The sequence below is a fragment of the Phytophthora sojae genome (assembly GCF_000149755.1).
Source record: "Phytophthora sojae unplaced genomic scaffold PHYSOscaffold_4, whole genome shotgun sequence".
Taxonomy (NCBI): domain Eukaryota; phylum Oomycota; class Peronosporomycetes; order Peronosporales; family Peronosporaceae; genus Phytophthora; species Phytophthora sojae.
In genome coordinates this window covers 3,751,110-3,778,701 of record NW_009258118.1, presented here as the reverse complement: position 1 = coordinate 3,778,701, position 27,592 = coordinate 3,751,110, and the positions used below count along the sequence as shown (strand labels likewise).

General features: G+C 53.5%; 8 protein-coding genes across 8 annotated transcripts; 5 read left to right on the top strand and 3 right to left on the bottom strand.

Annotated features, from left to right (window-relative positions):
- Positions 1-2,190: 2,190 nt before the first annotated feature.
- Positions 2,191-5,053, bottom strand: PHYSODRAFT_314954 (hypothetical protein; the record flags this gene model as incomplete). Its single annotated transcript, XM_009528501.1, has 8 exons — positions 2,191-2,215; positions 2,810-3,254; positions 3,328-3,513; positions 3,581-3,674; positions 3,752-4,126; positions 4,202-4,261; positions 4,493-4,909; positions 4,979-5,053. The coding sequence occupies 8 exons, from the start codon at positions 5,051-5,053 to the stop codon at positions 2,191-2,193; spliced, it is 1,677 nt and encodes a 558-aa protein (XP_009526796.1).
- Positions 5,054-5,690: 637 nt separating this feature from the next.
- PHYSODRAFT_500395 (hypothetical protein) lies at positions 5,691-7,403 on the top strand (the record flags this gene model as incomplete). The annotated part of the gene is made up of 5 exons (XM_009528500.1): positions 5,691-6,191; positions 6,276-6,586; positions 6,690-6,720; positions 6,762-7,011; positions 7,096-7,403. 5 exons carry the CDS (start codon positions 5,691-5,693, stop codon positions 7,401-7,403), a joined length of 1,401 nt encoding a protein of 466 aa, XP_009526795.1.
- Positions 7,404-7,649: 246 nt separating this feature from the next.
- PHYSODRAFT_255846 (hypothetical protein) lies at positions 7,650-9,782 on the bottom strand (the record flags this gene model as incomplete). The annotated part of the gene is made up of 1 exon (XM_009528499.1): positions 7,650-9,782. One exon carries the CDS (start codon positions 9,780-9,782, stop codon positions 7,650-7,652), a length of 2,133 nt encoding a protein of 710 aa, XP_009526794.1.
- A 3,505-nt stretch (positions 9,783-13,287) lies between these two features.
- On the top strand, positions 13,288-16,895 carry PHYSODRAFT_331664 (hypothetical protein; the record flags this gene model as incomplete). Its single annotated transcript, XM_009528498.1, has 7 exons — positions 13,288-13,418; positions 13,461-13,536; positions 13,572-13,742; positions 16,004-16,190; positions 16,249-16,460; positions 16,532-16,722; positions 16,790-16,895. 7 exons carry the CDS (start codon positions 13,288-13,290, stop codon positions 16,893-16,895), a joined length of 1,074 nt encoding a protein of 357 aa, XP_009526793.1.
- Positions 16,896-17,873: 978 nt separating this feature from the next.
- PHYSODRAFT_346225 (hypothetical protein) lies at positions 17,874-20,350 on the top strand (the record flags this gene model as incomplete). Its single annotated transcript, XM_009528497.1, has 6 exons — positions 17,874-17,984; positions 18,216-18,490; positions 19,433-19,505; positions 19,590-19,646; positions 19,723-19,752; positions 19,853-20,350. 6 exons carry the CDS (start codon positions 17,874-17,876, stop codon positions 20,303-20,305), a joined length of 999 nt encoding a protein of 332 aa, XP_009526792.1. The 3' UTR covers positions 20,306-20,350.
- Positions 20,351-22,198: 1,848 nt separating this feature from the next.
- PHYSODRAFT_503192 (hypothetical protein) lies at positions 22,199-23,489 on the top strand (the record flags this gene model as incomplete). Its single annotated transcript, XM_009528496.1, has 6 exons — positions 22,199-22,327; positions 22,394-22,631; positions 22,697-22,782; positions 22,980-23,132; positions 23,205-23,321; positions 23,403-23,489. Coding segments are annotated over 6 exons (810 nt in total), but the record flags the coding sequence as incomplete, so codon positions are not given.
- Positions 23,490-23,865: 376 nt separating this feature from the next.
- Positions 23,866-25,571, bottom strand: PHYSODRAFT_498780 (hypothetical protein; the record flags this gene model as incomplete). The annotated part of the gene is made up of 2 exons (XM_009528495.1): positions 23,866-24,139; positions 24,220-25,571. 2 exons carry the CDS (start codon positions 25,569-25,571, stop codon positions 23,866-23,868), a joined length of 1,626 nt encoding a protein of 541 aa, XP_009526790.1.
- A 579-nt stretch (positions 25,572-26,150) lies between these two features.
- Positions 26,151-27,560, top strand: PHYSODRAFT_503740 (hypothetical protein; the record flags this gene model as incomplete). The annotated part of the gene is made up of 3 exons (XM_009528494.1): positions 26,151-26,310; positions 26,490-26,929; positions 27,240-27,560. 3 exons carry the CDS (start codon positions 26,151-26,153, stop codon positions 27,558-27,560), a joined length of 921 nt encoding a protein of 306 aa, XP_009526789.1.
- Positions 27,561-27,592: the final 32 nt, after the last annotated feature.

Genomic DNA, 27,592 nt, shown 5'->3' with positions numbered 1-27,592 from the left:
GCCACTAAACGCGTCGGCTTCGCGGCCAACATCGCCGAGGGCAGGGGGGTTCCGCGCGGGGGTGCCCGCTGCGGGCACAAGTCACTGTGGGCGTGACGATGAGGCGCGCCAGCCTTGCGGCGGCAGCGCCCGAGAATCCGACCTTTGGGTGTTCGGATTCTCTCGAAGCTGATTGGAGAATCAGATGTGATTCTCAGATAAGTGGGGGAGGATGTAACGGGGTACAATCAAGTGTACCCATTACATGAAGAGTGACGGGTGTCACTCTCCCGAGTTCATGGTACATGGTACCAGTAGCTCCGCAAGCCAACCATTTGAGTTTGCGTGGGCTTTTTTATAGTTAACTTGTAGTTTGTATTACGACCAAGTTAACCTCTACCAAAATACAGTCAGTCTTATAACCTACTCCTTTGTAGCAAACCGTTCCCTTTGAGGCCGGGAACTGGTGAACTGCTGTTCACCTGGATAGTAATATCCGCACGCACTTCCTCTGTGCATTGTGCTGTGTGACCCCGTCACACACTAGGCAAGCGTTCAATCATCAACTTTAAATCAATCTGCTTCGCTAGCCTATTTTGAGCGACTACAATGAGCGTTGGCTTGCGGCAGTGCATCTTGACAAGGGTTGAATGCCTGTTGCACATTGGAATTCGGTGTACATTGCGAACAATATCAGCCGCGCCAACCAGAACCCGCAGGTTTACATGTACGCCTATCTTTATTAACATGTTTTTATATAATCAAAGTGAAATTATATGATTTTCACATTGGATTTACTCTGTCTTGTGAATAATGGAAGAGTGCTTAGGAGATTGGATTTACTAGATTTTAATATGCCGCTCAATCGGCGGATTTTCAATCTAATAGGACTAATCCGGTTTCACAGTTGCAGTCCAGCGGTGTATTGATCCTACAGTATCTAGTTGCATTATTTTCCGGCTTCTATTTCTGTGCTTTATCGCCGGTCCAATTAACCAACTGCAAGCCATTTAGGTACATATCACACACTCGACAAGAGTATTGCTACTATTATACTTGTTCTTGGTGCACTAACTACCAGTGGCTAACGAGCATAGTCATGCCAGGGCTTCTTCTGCTATTCTTACTAAGGTAATATTGAGAGCAACAAATGTAACCCCACTCATCAAACTGTCATACGAATGCTCGACACAAGTGATTCATGCTCTTTCGTAACACGATACTTAGCCCCAGAATGCCTGTCATAAGACAAAGCGTCATACGTTTTCCGGTCAACGCGTTTTGACGACATCTTGGTTTTTGTATACCGGTGGCTACATTGCATTTTGTCTGTCAAAACATAAGACAGCTTGTCTGTCACTAGTTTGCGCCATACAATTGGCCAAAAGTGTTCAGGTCTACTCGCCACGACAGCGGCATCGTTGCCGCGGACGCGGTGGCAACGTTGAGCGCCGAAACGATGCAGTTGCATGGCGCGGTAGTGTAAGTAGCCTTTTGTTACAAAGCAATGTGCATGTAGTTAATAGTTGACCGCTGGCAGCAAGCTTAAAAGGATCGGCATACTGACTGCATGAACGCGTGCATGCAGTCCGTAGGGCTGTTCCACTAAGAAGTGCAGCCGTTGTAGAGCACGGAGTTACGACGACGTTGGCAGACGTAAACAAAGAGGGCCAATAAGCTCGTAACGGTACTACATTAAATGTAGTACTTTAAAGTAAGTTTTATGCATGAGCGTACATCATAGTAGTTGTGAAGGCGTGGCAGCCTGCCAGTGGGCTTACCGAGATCCTCCAACCCCCTCACACCTTATTATTACAGTCCAACAACAAAATGCAACCACGTACTCTGCAACGGCGATAATCTTAGTGCCACCTACGACACTGAGGCGCGGAGGAGCTCCACTGCTGCGCGGGCGCTCGACGCGCGCCATATCGATGCTGGGCTCGATCTTCTGCATCGGCGAGTTCGAGGGCGTACGTAACTCGGTTGCTCCTGCAACTGGACCACTGCCTGCAGCCAGTCGATGCTACAGCGTGGACTGGTTCGCGTATACGCGCTCTATCCGAATTTCCGTCTTCTATGTAGTGTTAGTACTTTACTGTAGAAAGGAGAGTTGGCGTGGTGGGGTGAACGACAACAGTAAAGCGAAGAAACATTGCCCCAAATGGGAACAAACTGTCGCGTGATAACTGTGCTATGATGTCCTACATTTCACTCCTGGCACTCATATTTAAATCTTCTAGCAGGAGGTTAGTGCATGACGTCAGGATCAAAAGCCCGGGCACTTCAAGTGCGCTGCCTCAAGTAAAGAGGGCAGAATGCGCACACAAATGAAACAGTTCAATTTATTAAAAGAGTTAACTAGCCGAGAAGCAGCAACACTCAGACTTCATATTACAATATTAACCAATGAAATTGCTACATTTGATTTGAACATCCACAAAAAAGAAACTGTTGTCGTCTGCTGATGGCGTTGTTTACCTAAATTTCCGCTCGGCTTGTCATTGCTCGAAATTTGGCTCGTTAGCATTTGACATAAATAAATCTCTTCCGTAGTTGAAAGTTGGCACAATCGTGCTATCTTCGATCGGATAAGTTGCACGTGCCACCGAAGCAAAATTTCGATGTGAACTTCTGCGGGGTTACAGATGCACGCACACTCCACACAAACAAAACGAGTATGCCAGCAAACCCTATATACATGTAAGACGAGTCCACAGTGCAGTAGGAGCATGAAATATGTCTTGTGGACATCAGCAACAATATTCATGATTAGCTCTGAATTTATTGATCGTTTGCCTGGCCCTTCTTGGTGATCGCTTGTACTCGCTGGCCCATAACACCCATGATCTGCAGCCTCATGTTTTCGCCGCCGCATATTACCGAATGCTGGTTCGGGTGAGCTGCCACAGCAGTCATGATGCTGCTCATAGGGATGCGGAATCGATCAAGCCGCTCTATCGCAGGCAATTCAGGACCTGGCGTGCTGTTTCTTACCCCATCGACTTCAACTTTTCCATCCTCACGTTTTGTTGCTGGCTGGGTCTTGATGCGTCGCAGCTGCTGTAAATCGATCACGTTCAAGCTCGTGGTGTCGTGGATCCCGGTACACATGATCGATTCATCGAACAAGAACGTGCCTCTGCAACGATGGCAGGAGAGCCATGAATTCCGTAACGAGCTAGGCAAGAAGTCCCGATGATACTGGTTCTCACTAGCCATCGACAGCACCGATGGCGAGGCTTCTGCCTTTGACTTCTCTCTCAGTTTTAGACCTGATCACACAGTAGCAAACAGCAATCGTTAGATAGTAATGCCTTGGTTGAAAATTTGTCTCTGCTTACATACCTCGGATGAACGTATGAAGCTTTATGACTGATCCAAGCAGGTAGTCGATGACCACGACCCAATCATTCCGCAACTGACACAGCACCTGCGTCTCTGCATTCGGTACCAAGCGCATCGAGGTGATGCCGGGTGAGCCGGATCGGTTCGAGAGAATTACCGCCTCAATCCCCGCAGATGATAAAAATGCTGCGTAAATCCCAAGGGCTTGTCAGTAAATCACAAACAAATAATATGCACGCGTTGGGTTGCTTACGCCTGATCGCTTCCATGATGCTGAATGCTGCTTTTCGCTGCGGCACGGGTTTCGAGCCAAATGCTGGGACAGACTTGTGCTGTATGTCGTACGTCTGCACGCCCATAGATACATTGCTCCGATTAGTACGCGTGTACATGTACGAACGAGTACTCATCATGCGTGGCTTACCATAACCACCCCAGCCTCGTTGCCGCAGATGATAAACTGTTTGTTCGGAGACAGCACCAGCGCGTTAATCGGTTGCGATCCTGTGGGAATGCTCCACACTGGCCGCAACGGGAACCGGGTATCCCACATGCGGATAGCCCCATCGATATCTCCAGCGATGACACTGCAACCTCCTGCGCGTGGCTTCGCTTTTGTCGCACCGATTTGGAGCGCGTTCGAAAGCTTCGACTCGGTCGCAGGAAGGTACAGCATGTCGTTGTACCCGCTGGACGGGTGGTTCGAGCTCTTCAGCACCTTGTGCGGTTTGCTAGGAAACTTGCGCAGATTGAAGACATGAATCTCGTTGCGGTTCGAAAACGACACCGAAATCTCGTCCTTCACAATCAAACCCACAACATCGACATCATCAACATTATAAACCCCACATTAACACCGACCCAATTTGTTTACCTCATTAACTGGATTCCAACGAATGCACTTGACTTCAAATGGAGTGAAAATTGTATGAATCTACACCACACCACACAGCAAACGTTAGCTCATTCACACAGAAACTCGGGCAACAACTATAACACAAAGGTCAAGCCTACCGGGTGCAAGATCTCGTCCGCCACCTTCTCCTCCTGTTGCACCTCCACGTCTCCACCTTCAACAGCATCCTGATCCTTTCCGTCCTCCCCACCCTCCATCTGCTGCTCACCACAAAAACAGCCACAAAACCCCGTCAGTTCATCCATCCACTCCCCGAATTTTTCCTTGATCCTGCTCTACCTGTCCGAGGTTCAAGCTGCGGTGGAACACGTCGTCAAAGTCGTAGAGCGCGACGATGCCGTTGGACGCCCCCGCGGCCAGGAGGACCCCCTGCGCATCGAACTCGAGGCAGCTGGCGTAGAACGTCTCGGTGCTCATGGCGCCGGCCTGGCGCTCCCAATGGGGCGGCAGCTGCAGCTCCACCGGGAGCCGCTGGAAGTGCGTGAGCGCCCAGCGCACCAGCTGCTGCTTGCGGCGGCGTCTCGGACCCCGCAGGCCCCCGACGAGCTGCCGCGTGGACGCGCAGCCCACGAGCTCCCGGCGCTGCAGAATGCCCGTCAGGTCTTCGCGCGCGTCTCGACGGGCGGCGGCGCTGCGTCCGGCTTGCGTCTGCTGCTGCTCTGGGTCCTGCTCTCCGGTCGGCTCTGTGGTCGTGGTGTCGGTGGTGGCGGCGTCATGGTCGCTGTCGCTGTCCACGGACTCGATGCTGATGCGCCGCACCTGCTTGCGCGGGAAGAAGGCCGTGATCGGCTGCGTCCCGAGGCGCTTCATGGTCGGGCTGGGCGGTTGCTGTGGTGCTGGGGAGCTCTTGAACGCGTTGATTATAGTTGCCGCCAAAATGGATCGGATTTAAGAGGGAGTTGAAGTGCCATTGGATGCTTGTCAACAAGGAAAGGTGATGGAATGGATCACCGAGAGACTACGGGAGTGAGTGGTGAAGCCATCAGACTGGAGTGAAGCTGACTCTGCATTGCTTGGTGCCATGCTTCGGGACGGCAAAGACACTTTCGAATTCGCCTTTTGGTTGGAGCAACGCGGCCTATTGCTACTCTCTTTGATGACGCTGGAACGACTGCGGACCGCGTTTTCCTTCCGGCGCCACGACGCTTCTACCAAGCAACAATCGCGTCGTGCTGGTACAGCTTTGCCTGCGACTCGGCTATCGGCGCGCGATCCCGACTCCTGGAGCTCCACACATGAAGATTTCACGTGCCTGCGCTTCTTCGTTTGGACTGGTGGAGACCCGGGCTTCACCTTGACGACGAATAACGACGACAGGAAGCACGCACTGGCATGTGACGAAGACGCAGAGCTGAAGGTGGATCGCGTCACGGCGCAGAAGGTCTGGGAGGCGGGGGTTCGACCTGGGGATGTTCTGGAGACCGTCGCGAGCAAGCGCGTCCATACGATGGACACGGAGGCGGCGATCGTGCTGGTTCAGATGTCCAAGAGCCCCTCGATCATCCGCTTCCGCTCGCCGACGACAGGTAAACGCGTGCGCTTTGACGTTTTACTCGGCCAACGGAAGCTGGGGCTGTTTTTCACACCCGATGGCGGTAACGCTGTCCCCGTTGTAACGCGGCTCCCAACTCGCCGTGGCTCGGAGGACCATTCTTCTCTCGGCGTGCAGCTCGGAGACGTTCTAGTGGCGGTCAACGAGATGGACACGATCGCCGCTGGGTTTGGGCCGACTATGGAGTTCGTCGAATCATGTCCTCGACCATTGCGGCTGACGTTCGAGCGTGCTGCAAATAACGATGCGGATGATCAGTGGTTTGGTAGCCAGGCTGCAAGCGAGCAATCCAGAGAGCAGCGAAGAGGTTCGTTCTCACTACGCAACGCCATTCCCAGTCTGACGGCTACCGGTATGACAACTCGAGCGCTTGCCAGCCTTCGATGTAAGGAATTCGTGCGTTCACTGCTTCCCTCGGGTGGCCATTTGGCTCAATCTCGGCTTCGCCTGGAGGCTGGACCTGGTGGCCGGTCTGCTCAGCCGCCAACTCATGTTGACACACACGGTGGCGTTCTGATTGAGTGGAAAAGCGGTCCGCTGGGGTTGACTCTGCTGGAGGACCCCATTTCAGGCGCATCTCTTGTGAACCGATTGACTGGCAAAGGGTCCTCCGCCAACATGGAGCGTTTGCAGCATGGCTTTCAGCTCTACTCAATTAATGGAGTACGAACTGAAGGTCGCGCTCTCGATGACTTGTGCCGTGATCTCCAGACGTTACCAAAGCCCATACAACTCGTATTCCGTCCACCCCATTTCGACGACTCAAGCGATGACGAGAGTCGTAGTTCGAAGTCCCCACCTCCGTCACCGCCTCCAAGCACTCAAGCCCCTAGCGAAACCGAGCTAGATCCAGATAATCATCGGACGCTGGTTAGGCGAGCATCGCGTGTGGAGCATTGTTACCCCCACCGATCGTCCCTCGTCCGTGAACACCACGAGTATGAAACGATTTGGACCACGAATCAGCTTGGACTGCAGCTGGAAATATCACACGCGAACAAAACCTCTCCAACACCCAAGCGGGGCCAATACCCGATCGTCCACAAGGTCCTGAAGGAATCCACTCTCGATCTACCGAGTGACGCGGTTGGGCACCTGTTCGTAGCCATCAATAACTGGACCACTTCAGGCTTGACGTCAACTGAGCTTCGCACTCTTCTCCGTGTTGCAGAGAAACCGGCAGTACTTCGCTTCCGTCGACGTGAGGGCCCACCGGGTTTCCAGCGGACATTATTGTCGGGGTCTTCATACGACGCGGAGGATGGAGCACTGAACGGCAGACACTCCACGTTCGGATCAGCGTACAGCATTCTTTGGAGTGAAGGTGAGCTTGGAATCACCTTTGGGTGCTACGAAGACGCCGATCGTCAAAACGCTCTGATCGTCTACGTGAAACGCATTGGTTCTGGTCAGGCTTTGAGCTCTGGACTCGTGTCCGTCGGCGATCTTCTTCTCAGCATCAATGGCCAAGAACTACCGCCGAAGCAGAAGTTCAAGAAGACTATGCGCAAGTTGGTCGATACCCGTCAGCCGGTCACGCTGGGATTCCGCAGGCTTCTGGTTGAACGTGAACGCTGTTCAGACTGGAGTCGACACGAACACTCTTGACAAGACAGGGCCGGCCCCGCGTAGCATTAAATCGCGTTTATATTGCTTTATACTATTCATTGGACGCTTTCTTCTTGGCCACTCGCGTTACATCTCGATGATTTCCCTCCTGTCGCGAGATTGCTTCTATACAACATTACGTTTTGGTATGCAACATGCACACGCCCGGAGCTGCGTCCCTTGGTGTGACGCAAGCCTGCAACCCTCGCCACGGACTCCATCCATCGCGAACACTTGGTGAGCGCATTACCACTTGGGAGTAATCCGGTCCTTGGCGTTCCAGTGGAAGAGGATCACGTCTTCCTTGAGCTTCACCAGGTCGTTGTTGCAGCGTGCCAGCGTATGCACCGCAGGGCTGTTACCCTTCAATTCTCCTTGCAAGAGCCGCTGGGTCTCCATAATCTCTCCTTGCGAGATGGCTGGAATGTCACTCACGGGTACGAACACCACCTCAGTGGTTGCGTTTTCACGGCCCTCCTGGTAGAATCCCAGCAAGTTCATATTCATATCAAATGCTGGGAAGCCAATGGCGTTGCTCGAGTTCAGCGTCACCATGCGCGCAACGACGTAAAACACTTGCATCTCAATGGCATCAGCAATCTGGCTACCACCGGCGCTTCCATTTCCACTGGCAGCGAGGTTCTGGTAGAACATTGGGTCATTTGAATCTTGGTCATCCAGCGAGCGCATGAACTCCGTGAGACCACCCGAGTTATTCCGGAAGAGACCAGGAGGACCCTCCATTCCTGCGAGCCCAGACGTCGCGGTCGCCATTGCGGAAGAGCTGTTGGTCATCGAGAATTGGTTGGACGTAGCAGTAGATCCCATACTGGAGTTCATCATCATGGCCGAGCTCATCGCATCATCCGTTAGCGGGTTCACGCCCATCATGCCGGCATTCTGTGGGCTCACGAGTGATGGCGTTCCGGCGTTCTGGTTCTGCATCTGGCCCATCGGCTTTGCTGCTGCCTTTTGCGCGGCAGCCTGCGCACTGGCGATCATCGCTGGGAACCGCTCGATACCCTTGAGCACGAAGTCGAGGTGCCCCATGGTGTCCGTCGCATACGTCAGCAGGAGATTGGCGATCAGGCATTTCGTATCGTGCTGCGCCGTTTCGTACGTCATGACGTCCTTGTAGCGCCAGCATGCTGGGCAGCGGTAGATCGGTCGCTCCGGGTCGGCCGTGCCGTCGCTCTTGCTTTCGTAGCCTACGGTCTGCCACTCCAGCTGGTGGAGTCCGTTAACGACGCCGCCAGTCCACGTTAGAATGCTCTCCATGGCACCCGTAAGAGAGTTGCCGGACTGTGGGCTGCCTCCCACGCGAGGAGTTCCTGGCGACGCGCTTCCTCCTCCAGTGCGCATCCTCTTGCGTCGGTCGTCCGCTGTAAAGGCGGCCGTGCCGAAAGCGCCAGCTAGCATCATCTCGTGCTCGGCGTTCGAGGCAGGCGACGACGTGGTTGACATGGGCGTGGACGCGCCAGCGATAATGTGGTGTGTGATCTGCGCGGGGGCGTTCTTGCCTGGCCGACGCTTGTTGCGCTTGGAGCGCACCGAGATGGAGGAGCTCAGGTCGTAGGCCACGTCGAAGTTGAGCGGCGACTGCGCCGTGTCGGCCTCCACCTTGAGCCGGAAGGCCTGGCCCTGGTGGTTCTTGGACACGTCCTCGATGCGCAGCTTGAGCACGGCCTTGCCCGTCGAGTCGATGGTGCGCTGGCAGTCGGGCGACATTTTGAGGATGTCCTGCTTGAGCACTGGGTGCTCGTTCTCGTAGAGCAGCGTGACTCGGAGCGGCACGGGGCGGTTGCCCACGCGCTCGTTCTTGGCGTTGACGAGGAAGATGGGCAGAGTCATGCACTTGTCGCGGCCGCCTTCGTCCTTGTACCAGAGCTCGGGCAGCTTCTCCTGGATGAGCAGGCGGTGCTGGATGACCGTCATCTCGGACGTGACGGCGGGCGAGACGTTGAGGTTCATCGTGTCCTTGGTGGCGGCGGCCGAGATGTGGATCACGAACTTGCGGTTGCCCAGCGCCATGGAGCACTCGCTGATGCTCACGCGCAGCTTGCAGATGCCGTCGCCGTTCATGACGGGCTTGGTGCTGGGGTCGATGTGCAGGATGTCCTTCTCCACAGGCATCATCTTCTCGGCCGCGTAGAGCTCCACGTTGAGCGGCACCGTGATGCCCGACTTGAGGTGGTCGGCCGGGTCCACGAGGTACACGGTGAGCTCGAACGGGTCGTCCCGGTACGGGAACTTGGGCGGGCTGGGCTGGATCTTGAGCCGCAGCCGCTCGTTGAAGGCGTCGGCGTCGGGGTCCGAGGCGCTGCTGGTCGCGGCCGTGCCCAGCGCGGCGGGCGGCGTGTACGTCTCGGTCATCAGCATGGAGGGCGGAGCGTCGTCAATGCGGCGGTGGAGCGGAGCGGAGGGAGATTGAGGTGTCAGCGATACAGCGCGAGGGGCGTACGGGCGGGCGGACTAATAACAAGGGCGGATCTTATTCACGCGCGCGGCCCGGTTTCCGCTTGCTTTCGTCGCGGCTTCTGCGCAGCGTTTTCGCTTGTGCGCGGCAGGCCAGGAAGGGTGCTGGCGGGGCGTCTGCCGCGGATGCCGCAGCGGGGGCTATGCCGGATGGCAGGGCGCGGATTGGATGGGCGGCCGACGAGAATTAATGTGCCGAAATTATGGGATGTGCATACAGGGTCCAAATGAGAATTGAGTCGCGCGTAGTTGTGCGCCGGATTAGAGAGGAGACCAACGCGAGTTACGCAAGTGCTGATGAAGAGCCCATTGTGACTGTTCGATGCGGCTGCCGTCAAAAAGGACGAACGGAATCGACTTGAATTCACTATACTCTTGAAAGTGGGACGTGCGGCAGCCGCGTCAAAATTTCCCCAACTCAGCCCGCTGCGCGCTTTATGAAAATGGCAGTCGCGCGGAAAATGCCAGGCGAGCGCACAGGAGGCTCGGCCGAACGTTCCCAAATGCTGACGAAATGCTATGCTGCAGCAGTCAAGGTTTGCTGCACAAGTATAATAGGTCTGCTGGCAACTCGGCGCGTCAAGTGCCGGTACTGCTGCATGTAGCATCATCCCAAGCTCGCTGGCAAAACGCCCACCCTCGCGCTCACCACGGACATTGGTTGACCGTCGGCGGGCGGTTGCTGACCCTGAATGGGTGGCTGCAGCGACGGCGGCGGCGGTGGATTCAACGCTCATCTTTTTCGCCTCTTGCGCAGCTGATTGGCAACGCGTGCTTCCCTCGGCTCCCCAATCGAAGCCGTCGCCCCGGAGGTCGAGGCGGCGATAGCCTAAATCAGGCCTCTGCGGCGGCAGCGGCGGCGGCAGCGGCGGTGGCGGCAAGTGCAGCAGCAGGCATCAACTTGATCAAGGGAACTTCGAGCCAACGGCGCTGGCAGGACGAGCTAGTCAGCGCAGCCGTTTTCTCGGTAGCCGGTCGTGCGTGCCATTATCGAAAGCCCAAAGGTCGCACGGTCCGCACCGCGCCTGTGATGGCGCGCCATAGGGATGGCGAGAATGCTGTGCGTGTGTACCGATCATCCGTGCTATTTAGTCTGGGTCGCGGAGGCAGTGCTCGGCTCGAGCTACGATGTGGGCGCGTTGCTGGTGCCGTCGACAGCCACCGAGCTTTGGTGAGACCGCTTCAACGTTGCGTGTGACTCACGTGCGTGAGTAACAGCCGGAACCACCATAGCACATACAGTCACACCTCTATAAATGACACCCAGTTCGCTCGGTCTAATACGCTGTTTCAGTTAAAGAATTGTTCAGATAAAGAAATGACTACACTTCTAATGGCTACATGTTCATACGTTAGGTGCACAAGGGCTTTCTTTACCTGGTACCCCTCTAGCATTTTCGTACTCTTGTTTTGTTTCGTCTTCACACAAACAGAACTCAACCAATAACGGTAGGCGCGGTATTGTCTGTTCCTACTCCTTCTTCTCATTGGTATTAGCAGAATCGCATCCCCTCAGGTTGTACTTGAGTTTCAATACAGTGAGGTTATAGGAATATTTGTTGTCCCGATATCCTGCCACCATGCCTGCAGTTTTATCTTTTGCTTGGTATCTACTGCATAGCCCCAGTTGTCTCGACATCATAATATTTTAATTTTTCGTAATATATATATGTAGGCTGCGCTGATTGTAAAATACTGTGGCTAGCTTATTTATCACAAGCTTGCAGTTACTGCAAACTCTTTGTTCCAACTTAGCATCCCAAATACAATATCTCTCTTCGCTCGATTTCTTGTGGCGGGAGTAGTGGTAGCAATGGCATACGTGGGAGGAGGCAGGCAAGTGATTGAGAAAAAAATATATGCGTTTGGATCTATTACTACGGCGTCCATTTAGAGGGTTGAGGCGCCAACAATGACGACCATTTAGAGAATAAAGCGGTTTTTGATCAGTTATAGAACACCTATAGTGAAATCCATATAATCCCGTTTGCAGTCGAGGAATCCTAACCAGATAGGGAACACATGGTCAGTTAGAGGGTTCATTTAGGGAGGTGTCACTGTACAGTACTTGATGCCAGGAACGAGGTCGTGTTGAACCAGTGGGTGTATCAATCAATCCAGTCGAAGCAGGCATACTGGCTGCTATTCGCCGATGAGCGGCGGCAACGGCGTCGACACTGTATGGATGGCTAGCGCTGACAATGAGACCTCGTTTGATATGGGTGTGCGCAGCTCTCCAAGTTGCTTGCCGTGGCGACTGGAGTCGCTTGCCCAATACAAAGGTGGATCAGAAGATCGGGCGCTGGTGGAGGCCAGAGGTTGCTCGAAAGCTCGTGGCGAAGCAAACCCGTTAGGATAGCAAAGACGTTGCGGTATTTTTTGCTACATAGTGACAGCTCCTCACTGTGTTCCATTTTTCGAATGCACTACTACGGTACCCTCGGAAAGGGCTCGATATATATATATTTATATAACAAGCCTACAGCATTTCAGTGGTCACATGGGCCTCTGTTACAGGTTTGACCCCACCATACAAAATTTAGTATAAAGTGGGAATGAAAGGGATACGCTCACTACAGGGATGCGATAAGAGCCGATAAGGCCGCCAGAGATTATATTTGATACAAGTAAAGTATTTTAACATGCGTCATGTACACCGAAAAATGCTGATTTGTGAGGGCCACTCCAAAATAAAAATGGGAGTGGATACGCATACAGTCTTGGAAAAAGGTGATGAGAGGGTGATTGGGTCATACAGTCTCCGACCCTGGCGACTGTATGAATAGTGCACAGTCTCGGCGTTTCTATGCAAGTTGAAGCACTTTCTCTGGCGGAGACTGTATGCGTATCCCCTGCCAAATAAAAATATGCGCTACAGATGGTAAGGATATACAGCAAAGGTTTCAAGCGAAAGTAATGGCTGGTACATTTTCTTGAACCCGGTACGACTCCGGTGCCGCACTGAGGGCAGATCGAACCGGTGCGCTACCGACAACACTGGTATTAACCAGTAGATGTATTGAGCTGGGTACGTATGAACGAAATGAAGTAAATATTATTGTGCCTTGCAGTTATTTTGCCCTTCAGTTTTACCTCGGATATCGTTGTGGTCGGAAATGATAAATCCGACGTTGATAGGGTTAGGTTTAAATATATCCGCCAACCCACTGTTTTGCCACCCCCGAGTTTTTTTAAATCGGATCTCTGAGTCCGTGCTTCCCAGCCATCCAGCCACCTCGAAGCGCCGACCTCATCACGAACCCCCTGTACCAGCCGCGCCGCTGCGACTGCGCCAGCTCCTAGCACAAGTCGTGCGCCCGCAGCAGGGCCGATCCCCAGCCACCCTGCTTAGGTAAGGTATAATCTGCTTCTTACGTAAACTACCAAGGTGCTGACTTGCGCTACAAGCATGCTGCAATGTAACGCTACTGTGCCACCAGGAGCTTCTCTCCGACCCGCGCTGGTGGTGTTCAAGGACCTGCAGCCCGAGAACGTGCACGTGATGCCCGAGAGCGCTGCCTGCGCGCGAGCTTCTTCCCGGTGACATGGAGGAGGTCCGCATGGAGGACTAGGTCTGTGGAGACCTGTGCCTGCTGTCCGTGAAGACGACGGCCACCCACTGCAGGTGAAGGGCGAGCCCACGTGGGTCAACAAGGACGTCGACGTGGCACGGAGAACTTCATTTAGGGCTAGACCAACATGAGGTTAGATGCCACGGTCGTGGTCAACGGCCTGGGCCACGGCGTGGTCACGGGGATCGGCAAGATTCAGCAGTCGGTGCAGGACGCGTCCAAGGGCGAGGAGAACACGCTGATAACGGGCGACGTCGAGGAGCTGTTATCCAAGGCCATCGTCAGCAGCGCCGTCTGGACCATTACAAGAACGTATTCGACCCCATCTACGGCTCGGTGCTGAAGCGAAGTAAAGTAGCGTTCTTAGGGCCTGTTTCATTTGAGAATAACTGGAATAAGAATAGCGGGAGTTATTCCTCCCGCTTAATTACGACAAAATACGATAATCTTATTGGCTAAGAAGTTATTCCCAGGAATAAGTTATTCTGACTTTGAAAGTCAGGATAGCAATTCTGAGCCGAATAGCTACATGGCCGGGGCTTCCTCACCTCTCCGTCGAGGACCGCCAGACTCCGCAGGCCAGCCGATGCTGACGCTGCTGGGAGTGTGGAGAGACTTCGTGGCGAGGTGAGGAAGCTCCGGCCTATACAGGGGTTGGTTGCGACTGGGTAGAGCAGCTTTAGTGCTCCTCTAGAGCCCGCTCGAGGCCTCACCACGGCGCGCTTGGTGACGAGCAGCGAGCAGTGCTCGAAGCAGTGTTCGCGAGAGCGGACTTTTGTGAATGTCGCGCCAGCCAATGATTTGCTTCCTTCCATAACGCATATTCTTTTTCCCAGTTATTGTGGGGCTTTATTCTCCACCTGTTTCGTTTGAATAGCGTATAATTGTTATTCCGGCTCGGCGCTATTCCCGACTTATTCTCAAATGAAACAGGCCCTTAGAGCAAAATGGTGTGGTATTTGCCCATGTAAAGCCTACTTAAGTAAGTTTCTTCTGCATACGTCACTCCTGTTCGCCTAAGCCTGTCATTGTTTTCTCTTGCTCGTCGTGAACGACGCTATCTCTCGTGTACCAGCGCCTGAGCGACGCGGATCCGCTCATGCGTAGCTGCCGAAACAAGACCTGGAGCTTGCCCCACCGGTCCGACAATTGTCCTGGTGTATAGTAGCGCCGAAGTCGACACGGAGTCGGCAAGGAGGGCGACATCCGATATAACGCGACGGCCGCCAGGGCAGCAACCGATATAGCTGGAGGGTAGTCATTTTGGCCGATTTAAAACGGCAATTCAGACCTGTATGGTCAACTCGACCGAGGTTTAACCAGCTAAATCCCACCTCCAGCTGGGGTCCCTCGTCTTTATTTCTGAGCTGAAAATTATATCTGACCCGATATATCCGACTTCTGAGCATCGGAATTGCCAAAAATTTTGCAAGGCACAATAAAGGTAAGCTTGTATTTCCTACAAGCCCCAAACAGATCTCAATCAAGATTCGCATTTTTATTTTGGAAAACATTGCCGGTAGACAGTTTGAAGTGGCAAATTTCCGGGCAGATGCTGCGGCTGCGAAGCAGGCGCAGGAGATGACCGTAGCTAATAAGAAAAAATATAATGCAAAAATTAAAAGAAGGGGTTTATACCAAAATTCTCCTATCCCAGCCTTCGCGGAACCCTAGTCTATGCCCTACATGTTGGTAAAGTCTGCAATGCATTCCATTGTTCAGCGGATTTTGTATTTACTCAAAAGTCAACTCATGTCCCACTTGAGTAGTGTACAGATAACGACGGAAAAATGCGCCCCACCAAAATGTTTGACTTCTGATTCGATACGAATAGACATATATTTATAGCCAATGAGGTTCAACCTACCGTAAAACACGGATCCAACGCTACACTCGTAAAAAGTAGATAATAAATATAAAAATAAGGACAGTACACTATTGTTTACACTGGTTAAAATTTTCGGGGCTTTTCCTTGCCAGTGATCCTGGTAGGTGCCAAAGCCGACATCCTTCCCCTTTTGCCTTTCAGTTTTCCCCCTCTCACGGAATGCCAAGCCGCCCAAAGAAAAAAAAACAAGCACAAGCTGTGTGCCCTCGCCATGGCGGCGGGGACTATTACAGCGACTGCTGCAGCTGCCGGTGTGCACCGCACCACTATCTACCGCTGGCAGAAGGACGATGCAGCCCTTAGGTCGCCAAACCCAACAAGTACCACGTAAACCCCGACAACAACCGCTCGATGTACATCAGAAAGCCAGAGTTGGAAGAAATGTATTCATTATTAGCTTAACGTGAAGAATTTTTAGTAACAAACGCTCGCTCTGCGGAGTACCTCCTTATCATGCATGCTAGGTATAATGCATCCCTCTTCTCATCAAGATCAAGGGCTGCAAACGTTTAGTTCCTGCGGCGCCTGCTTAAGCGAAACCGACTTACTATCCGACGTATCACGCATAAAGGACGCAAAAAGAGGTCCAACATGGAGGTGAGTCTACAATTATTACTGGTTTTACATATATATTCTAAAATTCAGATTTGTTTTGTATTTTATAGCGCGTCGCCGGCGTATTTTCCAACTCAATACAGCATGTGATTGAGGAGTCCGGGTCGTTGTCGTTTATTAAGGGGGCCCTGAAGTACGAGTCCGTCTTCAACATGGACCAAACCGCGATTTTTATCGACATGAACGGTAAAACGACGATTGACTTTGTAGGGACTCCTATAGTCGACATCGTTCAAGGTGAGATTATTTGTTTTGGTTTGACGAAAAAAATTCTAACCTTTATCTTTTTTAACAGGCAGCGATGTAAATGGCTTCAGAGCCTCCGTTTCCCTGGTCGCATCCGCCACTGGAGTAAAGCTGCCGCCACTTATCGTCTTTGCCGGTATCCCTGGTGGGCCGGTCTCGCAATCGGCATGGAGCCCATACTTTGGGTCACCGCGATGCGAGCACACGGTGCAGCGTAAGGCGAATTGCAGCGAGGACGTGATGCGTGAGTGGATTCAACGGGTATGTAGCTGATTGCATTGTTTGATTTATTGTTAAATTTTAATTCGCCTAACTTGTTTTATGCTGTAAAGATTTGGAATTCTAGTGTAGATGGCTGCAAGCTTTTGCTCCTCGACAGCTTAAAAGTGCACAAAGTGCAATCGGTGAGGACTATGCTTGAAGAGGAGCGCTGCACACAGGTGGAATTTATTCCACCTGGCATCACCGGCATCGCGCAACCGATGGACGTGGCTGTAATGAAGTCTTTCAAGGATCACGTCCGGTACGTCTATGCTACGAACGATCTCGCTATCACAGCGTCATTGACTAATTGATTGTCATTATTGCAGGAATTGCTACCTGACATTCCACGTTGAGAACGACTTTCCAGAAAGACCTCAGCAGAAGCGCGAGCTGCTCTCCCGCTTTGTCGCGGATGCATGGAACAAAGTGTAGGCAACAAGTATCCGAAACGGATTTATTAAGAGCGGCATCGTCCTAATTGGTCCGCGAGATAGTGCGGACCGGTTTCGAGTTGGTGAAGTACAAGAAGATGAGGCTCCGATTTTTTGCAAGACGTTTAGGTTAACATCAACATGAGAGGGGGGTGTCACCATTGATAACTTTGTGTTCTGCCTATTTTGTGTTTTGTTTTTACGGGTTGCTGCACTGTATCCATGTGTAGCATTGGATCCGTGTTTTACGGTAACATTCCTAAAATACTTTAAATTCGCAGAAATAATGGTTGCAGTAGCTCTGCATCATCGATTTGAGAATGTGCGTCTAAATCTACATTCTCCAGATTTTGCAGGACATCGATCTGGCTCACGAGCATAGAATGTCCTGTATTTTCCAAATCGAAACATCCCGGCGTCAAATCCTACACAAAATCTAGTATTATTGGCACAAGCTTGGCAAAGTCAATCTTTAGTGTTTTTGCAGGACAACATGTCCTGCAAGATTTGCTGCATTGCGGGTGCGGCATCGCAATGCAGCAAACTTCCGAGCTAATGCGCCAAGCAGAATATAACACACACGTGGTGTCCGTTAGCGTAGCGTGCCCACCAGGAAGATACAGTATTCATGGCTCGCTCTGTAGACCAAGGAGCATTTTAGTCGTACCAGTTAAAGAAATCTAAGCTCAGCCATACATTTCATACATTCTCAACACTTTTTTTTTTAACTAAGTCAGCAGTAACGCCGAGTCGAACCAGTACGTGTATGAACGCTGAAAGATGTACAAACAATAGCTCTCCATTACCCATTGCTAATCGCAACATTTAATTGCGGGGGCACACGCTGTGTCGACGCTTGCCATGACTGTTGTATGTGTAGTGTCCCTGGATAGCGAAGAGCAATTGCAGCACCTTCCCTTAGGGTCTGACCCGCTGAAGCCGCCCACGTTTGAGCCTCCGCCGAACGCCCATACCTGAAATGCCGTACCCGTACTTCCGCGTGTTTGGTGAGCACGTGAAGCCCAAGATGAAGAAACTGTCGTTCGGGTGGGGATGGATTGGAATTGGCGTTGGTACTTCCACGACAAGAGTGAAGCTGCTGGGGAGATGGCTGGCGATTGGGATTATTGGGGGGAGTGGAGTCGAACCTGGAAAATCCCTTCCAAAAAGTAAGCCAAGGGATTCCCAATATCTGCACACTGACGGGGTCATTCTTTGCCATGCTTTAACAAAGGCCTGACCCACGTCCCGTATTTTTTCACTTTCCTCCTCTTTGTCACGTTCAAACACATTTTTGCTGTCTACCAAACGAAACATGGAGAAGTTCCCGTTGCTGCCGCCGCCGATCTTGCGGAGTATCTTGGGCTACGCAGTACCTGGCTACACCGAAGACCTCGCGCCAACTAAACGCACAGCGACAATCGCTATGCTCAAGGAATTGGAGTCGGTCGCGCCGACGTGGGCAGCTGCTATGCAGGAGATGGCTCGGCAGTATCAACAGTCCGCCCTCACCATCGTCTTCAAGACCGCTTCATCTCGAGAACTGAGCAAAATATACTCCACAATGGAGGAACAAGGAGCAAATGCAAGCGAGCTGTACGTACTAGCGCCAACTTGACCCATTCTCGTCAGTTCACGCTACGACCAAGTCTACGAGGGACCATAGAGGGCGTTTACATCGATTGGGAGCGCATTTTCGTGTGCTTGCCAGTGCTGAAGGTGCTCAATTTAGCCGAAATGCCTCTCGACAGTCGCCATGTACTTGCTGCACTGGAAGCGGCCTCTGCGCACTGTCTGAAGCTGGAATCTCTGACACTACCCTATGCAAAACAAGAGGTCGATCATGAAAGTGTCCACATGGTACTCATGAAATTGTATGAGGCTCTGGGGAGATGGCGTGTGGATGGTAACCTCGGCGGACTCCGCCGCTTGTCGGTCCCTACTCGAACGAGCGAAGATCCCTTTCGTACCAGTGAAGAATTCTTTAGGAATGTGATGACCCATTGCCCACAAGTGGAGCTTCTCGATGGGTACAAGGTATCTCTGTTTGAGGAGGACGGGTTGGCAAGAGCGGTCTCTTCCGTGCTGCATGCGAGCATGACACTGTTGAAGGTGTATGTCTCCGCCTACGCAGTGACGTCGTACTCATACGACGCCATGGTGGCTGGGTGCTTGTGGGGGGGCTTGGGGGAACTTTGCTAATGGCGCTGCCGGCGCTGTGTGCACCGCAGGAAGATCGGTAGTGTACATGTTATGTGTGGGTACATGTTGTATACATGCTGCATACGCTTTATATACATTCCGGACTGGTATACATGTGTGGGGCTATGCCTGAAGAAGTTATCACGGACCGTGATAACCGTGTGCATTGGTGTGTCTCTTTGCGCCACCAGCAGCATCGCAAGCGTCGATTTCTTATGATAGATTTATGTGTTTGTACATAACCGTATGATTTATACCTATGAAAACGCATGAGTATTCTATATCATAGGCTGCTTTACGTTCCCGCCATAATTTCATTTTGATAGCCATGTCGAGTCGGGAGGCGAGCAAGAAGGCGGCCAAGGAGCTGCTGGCGCTCTGCGCGAAGGAGGGCGTCAAGGTCCCGACGGTACGCGCCCCAGTTCATACATCCACCACACCCACCTGCACTCAACTCCCTCTAACGCCTGCGCTGCTTCCTGTCCATACCCAGAACCCTGTCAATGCTGCCGTCGAGGCCGGCACGATGCTCAACGCCACGCGCGAAAATGTGCGGCGCCAATAGCTGCAATGCAAGGGACTTGCTTACTGTTGTGCAATCACTGACGCTTTGTATGCAACGTTAGGGCGAGTTCCAACTGGACGCGGCACTGAAGGTTTGCTCCAAGGACATGACACATTGCCAATGTGACATTGGACTGCAATTTGGTTTTCAATCTAACGTTGACTCGCTGTGTGTTGCTCGTGCCAATGCAGGAGATGATCAAGAAGTTCGGCGTGAAGGAGTCGGCGTCTCCCAAGAAGGCCAAGAAGGGCAAGGCAGACGACAGGTGCGACGTCAAGACGGAGAAGAAGACGCGCGGCCGCAAGCGCAAGGCGGACGACGTCAAGGACGAGGACGCACAGGACGACGACAAGAAGGCCAAGAAGCCACGCAAGAAGGCCGAGGCCACGTGCGAGTCCAACCAGCCGCTGGCCGACGCCTTCGCCGAGCTCTCGGGCTTCGAGTTCAAGCGCGGCGAGAAGTTCAAGGGCGGCACGTGGTCCAAGGTGGCCAAGGCCATCCGCGAGTGCGAGACCGAGATCTCGTGCGGCAAGGACGCGCTCAAGCTCAAGGGCGTGGGCAAGTCGTCGGCCGCCAAGATCGACGAGTTCCTCGAGACGGGCACGCTCGAGAAGCTCGAGGAGTACCGCGCAGGCAACATGTAGCAAACACCACCACACCATCAATCACACCGCGGTTAGCTCAAGGTTCTGCTACACTTGCTTTCAGTATGGAATCTCCGGTTGTGTGCGCCACACCAACTGGCCGCCAAACGTCAACTTCAGCAGTATCTTCTTGGGCCTGAGCCCTAGCATTCAGTCGCTCGCTCGGGGTCAACGGCCAGCACATCGCGCCCCTTCCCGGACACTGGCCTGCTCTCCGAGTGAGCGAGCGCCTGAGACTCTCAGGGGAAAAGCCTTTTTTCTCAGCTCTCAGCGTCTCCGCTGTCTGTCGTTCTGTCTGCCTGCACCTTCCGAGTGTCTCGCTCTAGACTCGTTTGAATTTTTGAACCACCACCAGCAGCAGCAGCTCGACACTCGCTCCGTGTCAGTCTCAGTCTCGCTCCTCACTTCGGAGGCCCATTTTCTGATTCAGAAGGCGCGTTGCACAGCAGCAGAATGCAACGAGGCGAAGTGGTCGTGGCGAGCGCGTTCACGTCGCCCACCAACCAGTTCGACCAGACGCAGCACATGCCGCAGCACTGGACGCCCCCAGCAAGAGCAGGCGCGAGGCCGCCGAGTCCGCCGCCCAACGACCAAGACAGACTGCATCAGCAGCAGCATCAACAGCACTACCGCCACCCCATGGCGTTGTCTGGGGGAGCGGGTCGCCGCAATCCTGCAGGCAGCAGCAGCAGCTACAGCAACAAACACAAAAAGCCCAAGCACCCGCAGCAGTCGTTCACGCCCTGCTCGAAGTTCCTGTCCGGGTACGGCTGCCCCTACGGCGACAAGTGCCACTTCTCACACGATATCCGCGCGTTCTACCCGGGGCTGCACGAGTACGGGTGGGTATACTACACTATCGATCGGCGGAAAGTGCAAGGTTGATGTAGAACTAACTGAGGTGGTGGTTCTGTGTGTTGCAGGCCCGCTGGATACGACGACCCCATTTGGTCAGCCAAGTACGCCGCTCCCCCAAGATCCCATCAGAGCTACCCACAACGCCAGATGTCGACGCCTTCCAACCCTCCGTAAGTGCTGATTACCCGTAACTTCTGCGATTGCCTTTTCACGCCTTAGCAGGTAGGGAGGTGGCTCGCTCGCTTGGCGGCGGGCGCTACCTGTTATGCTCTGGCTAATGTGTACATTGTGACTGTTACAGGATGCCTAAAAGTGACCCTGCTAGACGACACTCTTCGACATTTCACATGCAACCACCGCGGGATCGAGCGGCCTCCTTTGCGGGTCGGACCGAGTCTCGCGACAACCAGACAGACGGCGTTCCGATGTCGACTGGCGGGAAGATGCTGTTCAAGGAAGCAGTTCTCCGGCAAACCAAGGCAAAACCTGCTCAGAGTAAGCACCACGAGTCTTCGCCACCCAAAGCCACTACAGCAAATGGATATGACGACGAGAACAGCCGAACGAATCGAGAGATCGCGACACCGGAGAATGAGTATCCTGACGTGAACCTACAGTACCCGCATCATAAGCACTATCCGCGGTACAAGAAGTTCGTGCGTGGGCGAAAGTGCGCCTCAGGTGACAGCGCGCCGAGCTCCGTCAACGGCGATTCACCGAAGTTTTGTCGCAATCCGAAGTATTTATTCAGTGAAGTCGACGGCGTCGATCTTCAGCGAGCACAGGCCATCCAGCAACTACAACAACCTCAGCAACAGCAGTATTATTCACTCCCCGTGCATAGAACACAGATGCTGAATTCGCCGTACTCGCAGTACGTGACTGAGGAGCAGTTTCACAGGTACTGCTTGCAGTGATTACCGGTCGATTGAGTTGTAGCTGACTTTGTAACTATGATGTTGGTGGTGTGACAGCAATCTCAGTCAGCAAGTTGAAGGTTTTGTAGACTATATCGACGCCCAGCTCGCATCGAGGGAGATGCACCAACAGCAAGCCATCGACTCCCTGCAGGAGCTGGTGCGATCCCTGTGGCCCGATGCTATGATTGACGTTTATGGCTCAAGCTACACGCGGTTAGCATTGCCTGTGAGTGACATCGATTGTGTGCTAGTTGCGAGATCGTTGGCAGGAGAGAAACCTTTGACAATTTTGGAGGCGCTAGCAGCCGAGGTGGAACGCCAGCCGTGGACAAAAGAACTGGAGCTGCTAGGAAGCGCGAAGATCCCAGTGCTCAAGATGACCTACTCCATCGACCCAACCCAGCAAGATGTGCTACTCGACCTCACGTGCGGTCATTCCGTTGGCCACACTGGGCTGGGTGCCCGTGACCTAATTTATTCGTTCCAAGCGGAGATGCCAGCCTTGCGCCCCCTGGTCCTGATTCTGAAAAGCCATCTCCTCCGCAATGGTAAGTGCTTGCTGCTTGTTGTATTTGTGCTGACGCTGACTTGACCTGGACTTGTTGTATTACAGACTTGAAGTGCGCGTTCATTGGCGGCATCTCCTCCTACGTGTTGGTGATCCTGGTGATTCGATTCTTGCAGGTACGCTGCGCTTGTGTCCCGAACGTGGTCCGACTTGGTGCCTGATGCGTTCGATCTGCTTGCTATTTAAGGCTTGTGGCGACACCCATCGGAAGTCATTTGCGAATGCCAGCGTTCGCAAATTGTACGGAGGGGGCAGGAGGAGAAGCTACTCAGAAAACGCATCACTGGATTTCCCGGAAGAACTCGCCTACGGTTTGGAGCCCAGTGAGGCTGGGCCGCAGCCGAAATGGTGCTACATCTTTTCCCGCAATGGACGCGTTACGTGGCGCACTGGCATCGGCAGCCTCCTGATGCTCTTCCTGGAAACGTACATTACGTTTGATTATCGCCATTTCGGCATCTCCATTGAGAACGAAGGGTTCGTATTTGTGGCTTGTGACGAAGAGATTGTGTCCCCAGACTTACGTTGTGAACTGAATGTTGTATGTAGAGAGTTTTTTCTGCTTCCGCCGGAGAAAGTGGTCTCCTCGCAAGTCTCCGTTGTCATCCCGTACGTCGCGGATCCGATCAAGCCTGGACGAAGCATCTGCAACTGCTTCCGTATGCACGAGGTGAGCACACGACTGACTACTGTATCTGCGCTTTCCCAAGTACTAGTAGTATTGTAAATGTAACATCCTTGTATTTGCTAGGTGATTCAAGCGTGGCTCGCATTGTACCAGAACCTGGTGGCTGGCGCCCCATTGGCGGCGTGCATTGCAAGTGGTTTGAATCCTTGAGCAAGCTCACTCACACCGTCTCGAATGATTAAAGAATGAAGCTGGTGGCGTGCCGTCGTGTGGAGCTCGCTGTCTCCGACGCTATCCGTGACCCCGTAAACGTTCGTCCGTGTTCACCATTCGTGCAGCAAGGCCGTCTCCTCCAAGACCACCGCTGACACACTGATTTTGCAGTTCATCTCTCGAAGAAAAAATACTCCATTGCGTTTTCGCGTCTCGGTGGTGTCGACACTGTAGTAGTCCACGCTATTGAACCCCGGCGCGTCTGCATCATGGAGAATACTGAACAGTACACCTCACAAATACAAATGCAGACGCAGAAATGACACTGTTAAAGCAATAGTCTGGCCTGCAAAAAACATCGAGCTAACGGTGCCTAAAACTCTAGGGGGCGCACGCTCATGAACTCGGAGACGAGGTCGTCGGTGATGGCAGCACGACGCTGCTGGAAGTCCAGCGTGTACTCAGACATGACGTCGATCAGCTTCTGCTTCACCTCACCCGACATCATGCGACCTGCGCCGTACTCGCGGCCAATGCGAGCGAGCTCCTCGTCGTCCTCGAGCATGAACGACAGGTACTGGTACGGGATGTCGGCCTCCAAGTTGGCGCCGTACTTCTCGTGGTCAGCCTTGGTCTCACCTCCGCCGCTGTGGAATTAAACACCCAGACACAGTCACAGTCAGAATATACACCATCATCTCAAAAGGAATCAGCGCGTAGGGCTTACCTGAAGGCGTACTTCTTGATCTTGTTGGCGATATCCTCCGGCGAGTCCGAGATGTAAATAGTGGTGCTCGCCTTGCTGGCACTCATCTTGGTGGTGCTGCCCTGCAGAGCCGGGAAGAACTTGGAGTGCATGGAGGCAGGCTTGAGGTAGCCAATACGCGGCGCCACATCGCGCGTCATACGGAAGTAGGGGTCCTGGTCGATGGCGTGAGGGATGAGGCAGCGCAGGCCCTTGCGTCCGCCTAGCACGACGGGGAACGTCTCCGAGAAGGACGGCACGGCCTGGATGGCCGGGAACGACGACTTGCCGATGTTGTCCGAGCCCGTGAAGCCGAAGATGCCGCGCACCTGGTTGTACGTGACGCACTTCTGCACCTTGAGGATCTGCGGGTACATCTCCTTGATGTAGTCCGTGTTGGCGAAGATGAAGGTCTTCTTGACGTCGAAGCCGCAGGCGATGATGTCCTTGGCGTTCTCCCACGCCATGACCTCGCTCTCCTCGAGGGTCTGGTCCTTGAACAGGAACTTCTCGTCGTTCGTGAGCTGGATCACGAGCGGCACATCGAACACCTTCTGCAGCCAGGCCGTGAACGTGAAGGGGATCAAGTGGCCCATGTGCAGGCTGCCCGAGGACGGGCCGCGGCCCGTGTAGAGGAAGAACTTCTCGCCCTTCTCGTACGCGTCCAGGATCACGTCCAGGTCGCGGTGCGAGAAGAAGTAGCCGCGGCGCAGGTAGCGGTGCGCCTTGTGGCCCGTGAGCCGCTCCATGCGCTCCACCATCTCGGGCGGGATCTTGGTGCTGCCGAACTGCTCCACGAGCTTGTCGTAGTCCACGCCGTCCTCGGCCTCCACGTCCCACGGGGTCACGACCTGCGCGCCGGCGGCCGCGCCCGAGCTCAGCACCTGGTGCTGGAACTCGGTCTGGCGCAGCAGCAGGTCGGCGTCCGACGGCACGGCCGCACTCTCGGCGGGCTTGGCGCTCTCCGAGGGCTTGGCCTTCTTCTGCTTCTGCTTGCCGGCCTGCTTGCCGCCGGCCTTGGCGGAGCCGCCCGCGGCCTTCTTGGCCGCCTGCTCGGCCAGCTTCTTCTCCTTCTTGAGCTGGTTCTTGGACTTCTTGGGGGCGTCGCCGCTGTCGGCCGCGGGGGCAGCAGCAGCGCTCTCCTTCTGCTTCTTGGGCTGCGGCGGCGGCGCGTAGTCGGCGCCCGTGAGCGCCTTGAACTGCGCCTTGAGCGCCAGCAGCTCCTGCACCTGCGCCGCGATCTGCTCCGCGTTGGCCGCGTCCTTGGCCGCCTTGAGCTCGCGGATGGCGTTGCCCACGGCCACGATCTTGTCCGTCAGCTGCTGCGCCTCCATGATGCCGGGTGTCGGTCGACTCGGTTCAGGTTATGCCGAGGGGGCCATACAATCAGTGTTGGGGAGAGGCGAGATACCATTGGATGAAAAGAATCGATAGTGGAGATGAGTCAACACACGTCGCAGATGGATGCCAATCACTGACGTGGCCTGGCCTCAAAGGCAAAGATCAAAGCGTGCAATTCAACTTACATGCATGCATCCGACTACATAGCAGTCACCTACGTCTTCCACACGTATTGTGGGATGTTCTCCAGCATTTCCCCCGTCAAGTCGACGCTCTCGGAGTCCAGTTCAGCTGGGCCCCGCGAGATTTCCTGCTTGGTAGTGAGACTTGTCGAGTTGTCTTTGGGGGCGACGAAAATCAACGCCACAGTCAGTGGGTCAACAATACGAAGACTGTATACTTTTGCGCAACAAACGTCAGAAATCCGCTTCCATCAACCGATCTTAACCGACGCGTTACAGTTCCGCCAGCTCGAGTTTTCATCCACCTACCCACCGCCGCTACTTGCAGCCGACGCCAGTCCCCCCCCATCCAGCCAAGTTTGTCGCCAACACGCAGCAGGGGAGCAGACCATGGACGCGGGGCAGACCAAAGATTTTCCTACGGTGTTGCCGATGGAGAACAATTACGGCTTGCCCAAGTACTTTGTGCGTCCGTGCTACCCGGTGTACTACGCCGTGATTTTGACACTGCTCGAAAAGTTCGACATCGTCACTGTGACTGGAACGCCTGGTATGTTACTGTTAAGGCTGTTCTCCTGTTGCTATCCTGAGATGCCCTGACTTGTTTTGCGCTGATATGTTGCCCAGGAACGGGCAAATCGGTCTTCTATGGATACTTCTTCGAGCGCTACAAGAGTGAAGTTGCCGCGACAAAGAAGACCACTATCATTACGGCATCATTCACGCAAGGATCGATTATGAAGAAAGCGGTTGTGTTCAGAGACGACGACAAGGTGGAATCTTTTTGTGGAGAAGCGTACATACCTATCGGCCAAGCACACGACGATGCTTTGGGGCGCAAGTCAGACTTGGTGTACCTGTACGATGGACCGCCAAGATATGAACCAGAACGTCCGTCAAAGATGGTATGCTTCTCCAGCCCGAACGAACACTGGCTGAACATGGCGTCCAAGAAGCCAGAGGCGACTAAGCTGTACATGCCGCTGTGGGACGTGGAAGAACTGGTTGCTGCGGTGACCTCTCTTCGCCCCGATTTGCTGGTGCCGCGCAATGTGGTTGAAAGTCGTTTTGCCATATTTGGTGGTGTGGCTCGATGCTGCCTCGCAGTAAACGAAGAATTCGTCAAAGACAGGATTGCGGAACTCGAGAATGATATCAATGGTATCGACGTACTACCTATGCTGAAGCGCTTGGCCAGCAATATAGAAGGAGGGCCTACATATCACCGGATGTGCCACTACAGACCCAAACCCGACAACCCAAAGTTGTATGATGTCCAACTCGCATCGGAGTTTGTCTCTCTCCGAGTGCTGGAGAAGATCGCTTCCCGCAATTTCGAATACCAAGACGAAGTGTTCTTTTATCTCCGACGGGTTTCCACAGGAGCGGCACTTCGCGGACATTGTTTGGAATAAAAGTGCACGAGATCTGATGCGCGGTGGTGAGACGCAATGCATTTTTGACGACCAAAAACTCAAGAAACTATTTAACACCCAACGCAGTGGCCAGTTTTCCTTCTTTGATCCCAAAGATTTATCCAGTGCTGCGCTACAAACGGGCTCGTGTCACATTTTGCGCGCGTCTGCCTTTAACTCTATTGACTTCTTCTACTATCCGCTGCTCGATGACAAAAAGTTTTGCAGGAAAATCCTACTGTTCCATACCGCCGAGGCCTCGATTCGCCCTGTACAAGCAAAGGATATTGTGGAGATACTGGAATCTGCGGGCTTGTTGGGCCACGAAGACACGCCAATGACTGTCGTCGCGCGATCACCTTCATCGACAATCATTCGTTGTTGAAGCCCAAAAGCACAATTCACTCCTGAATGGAC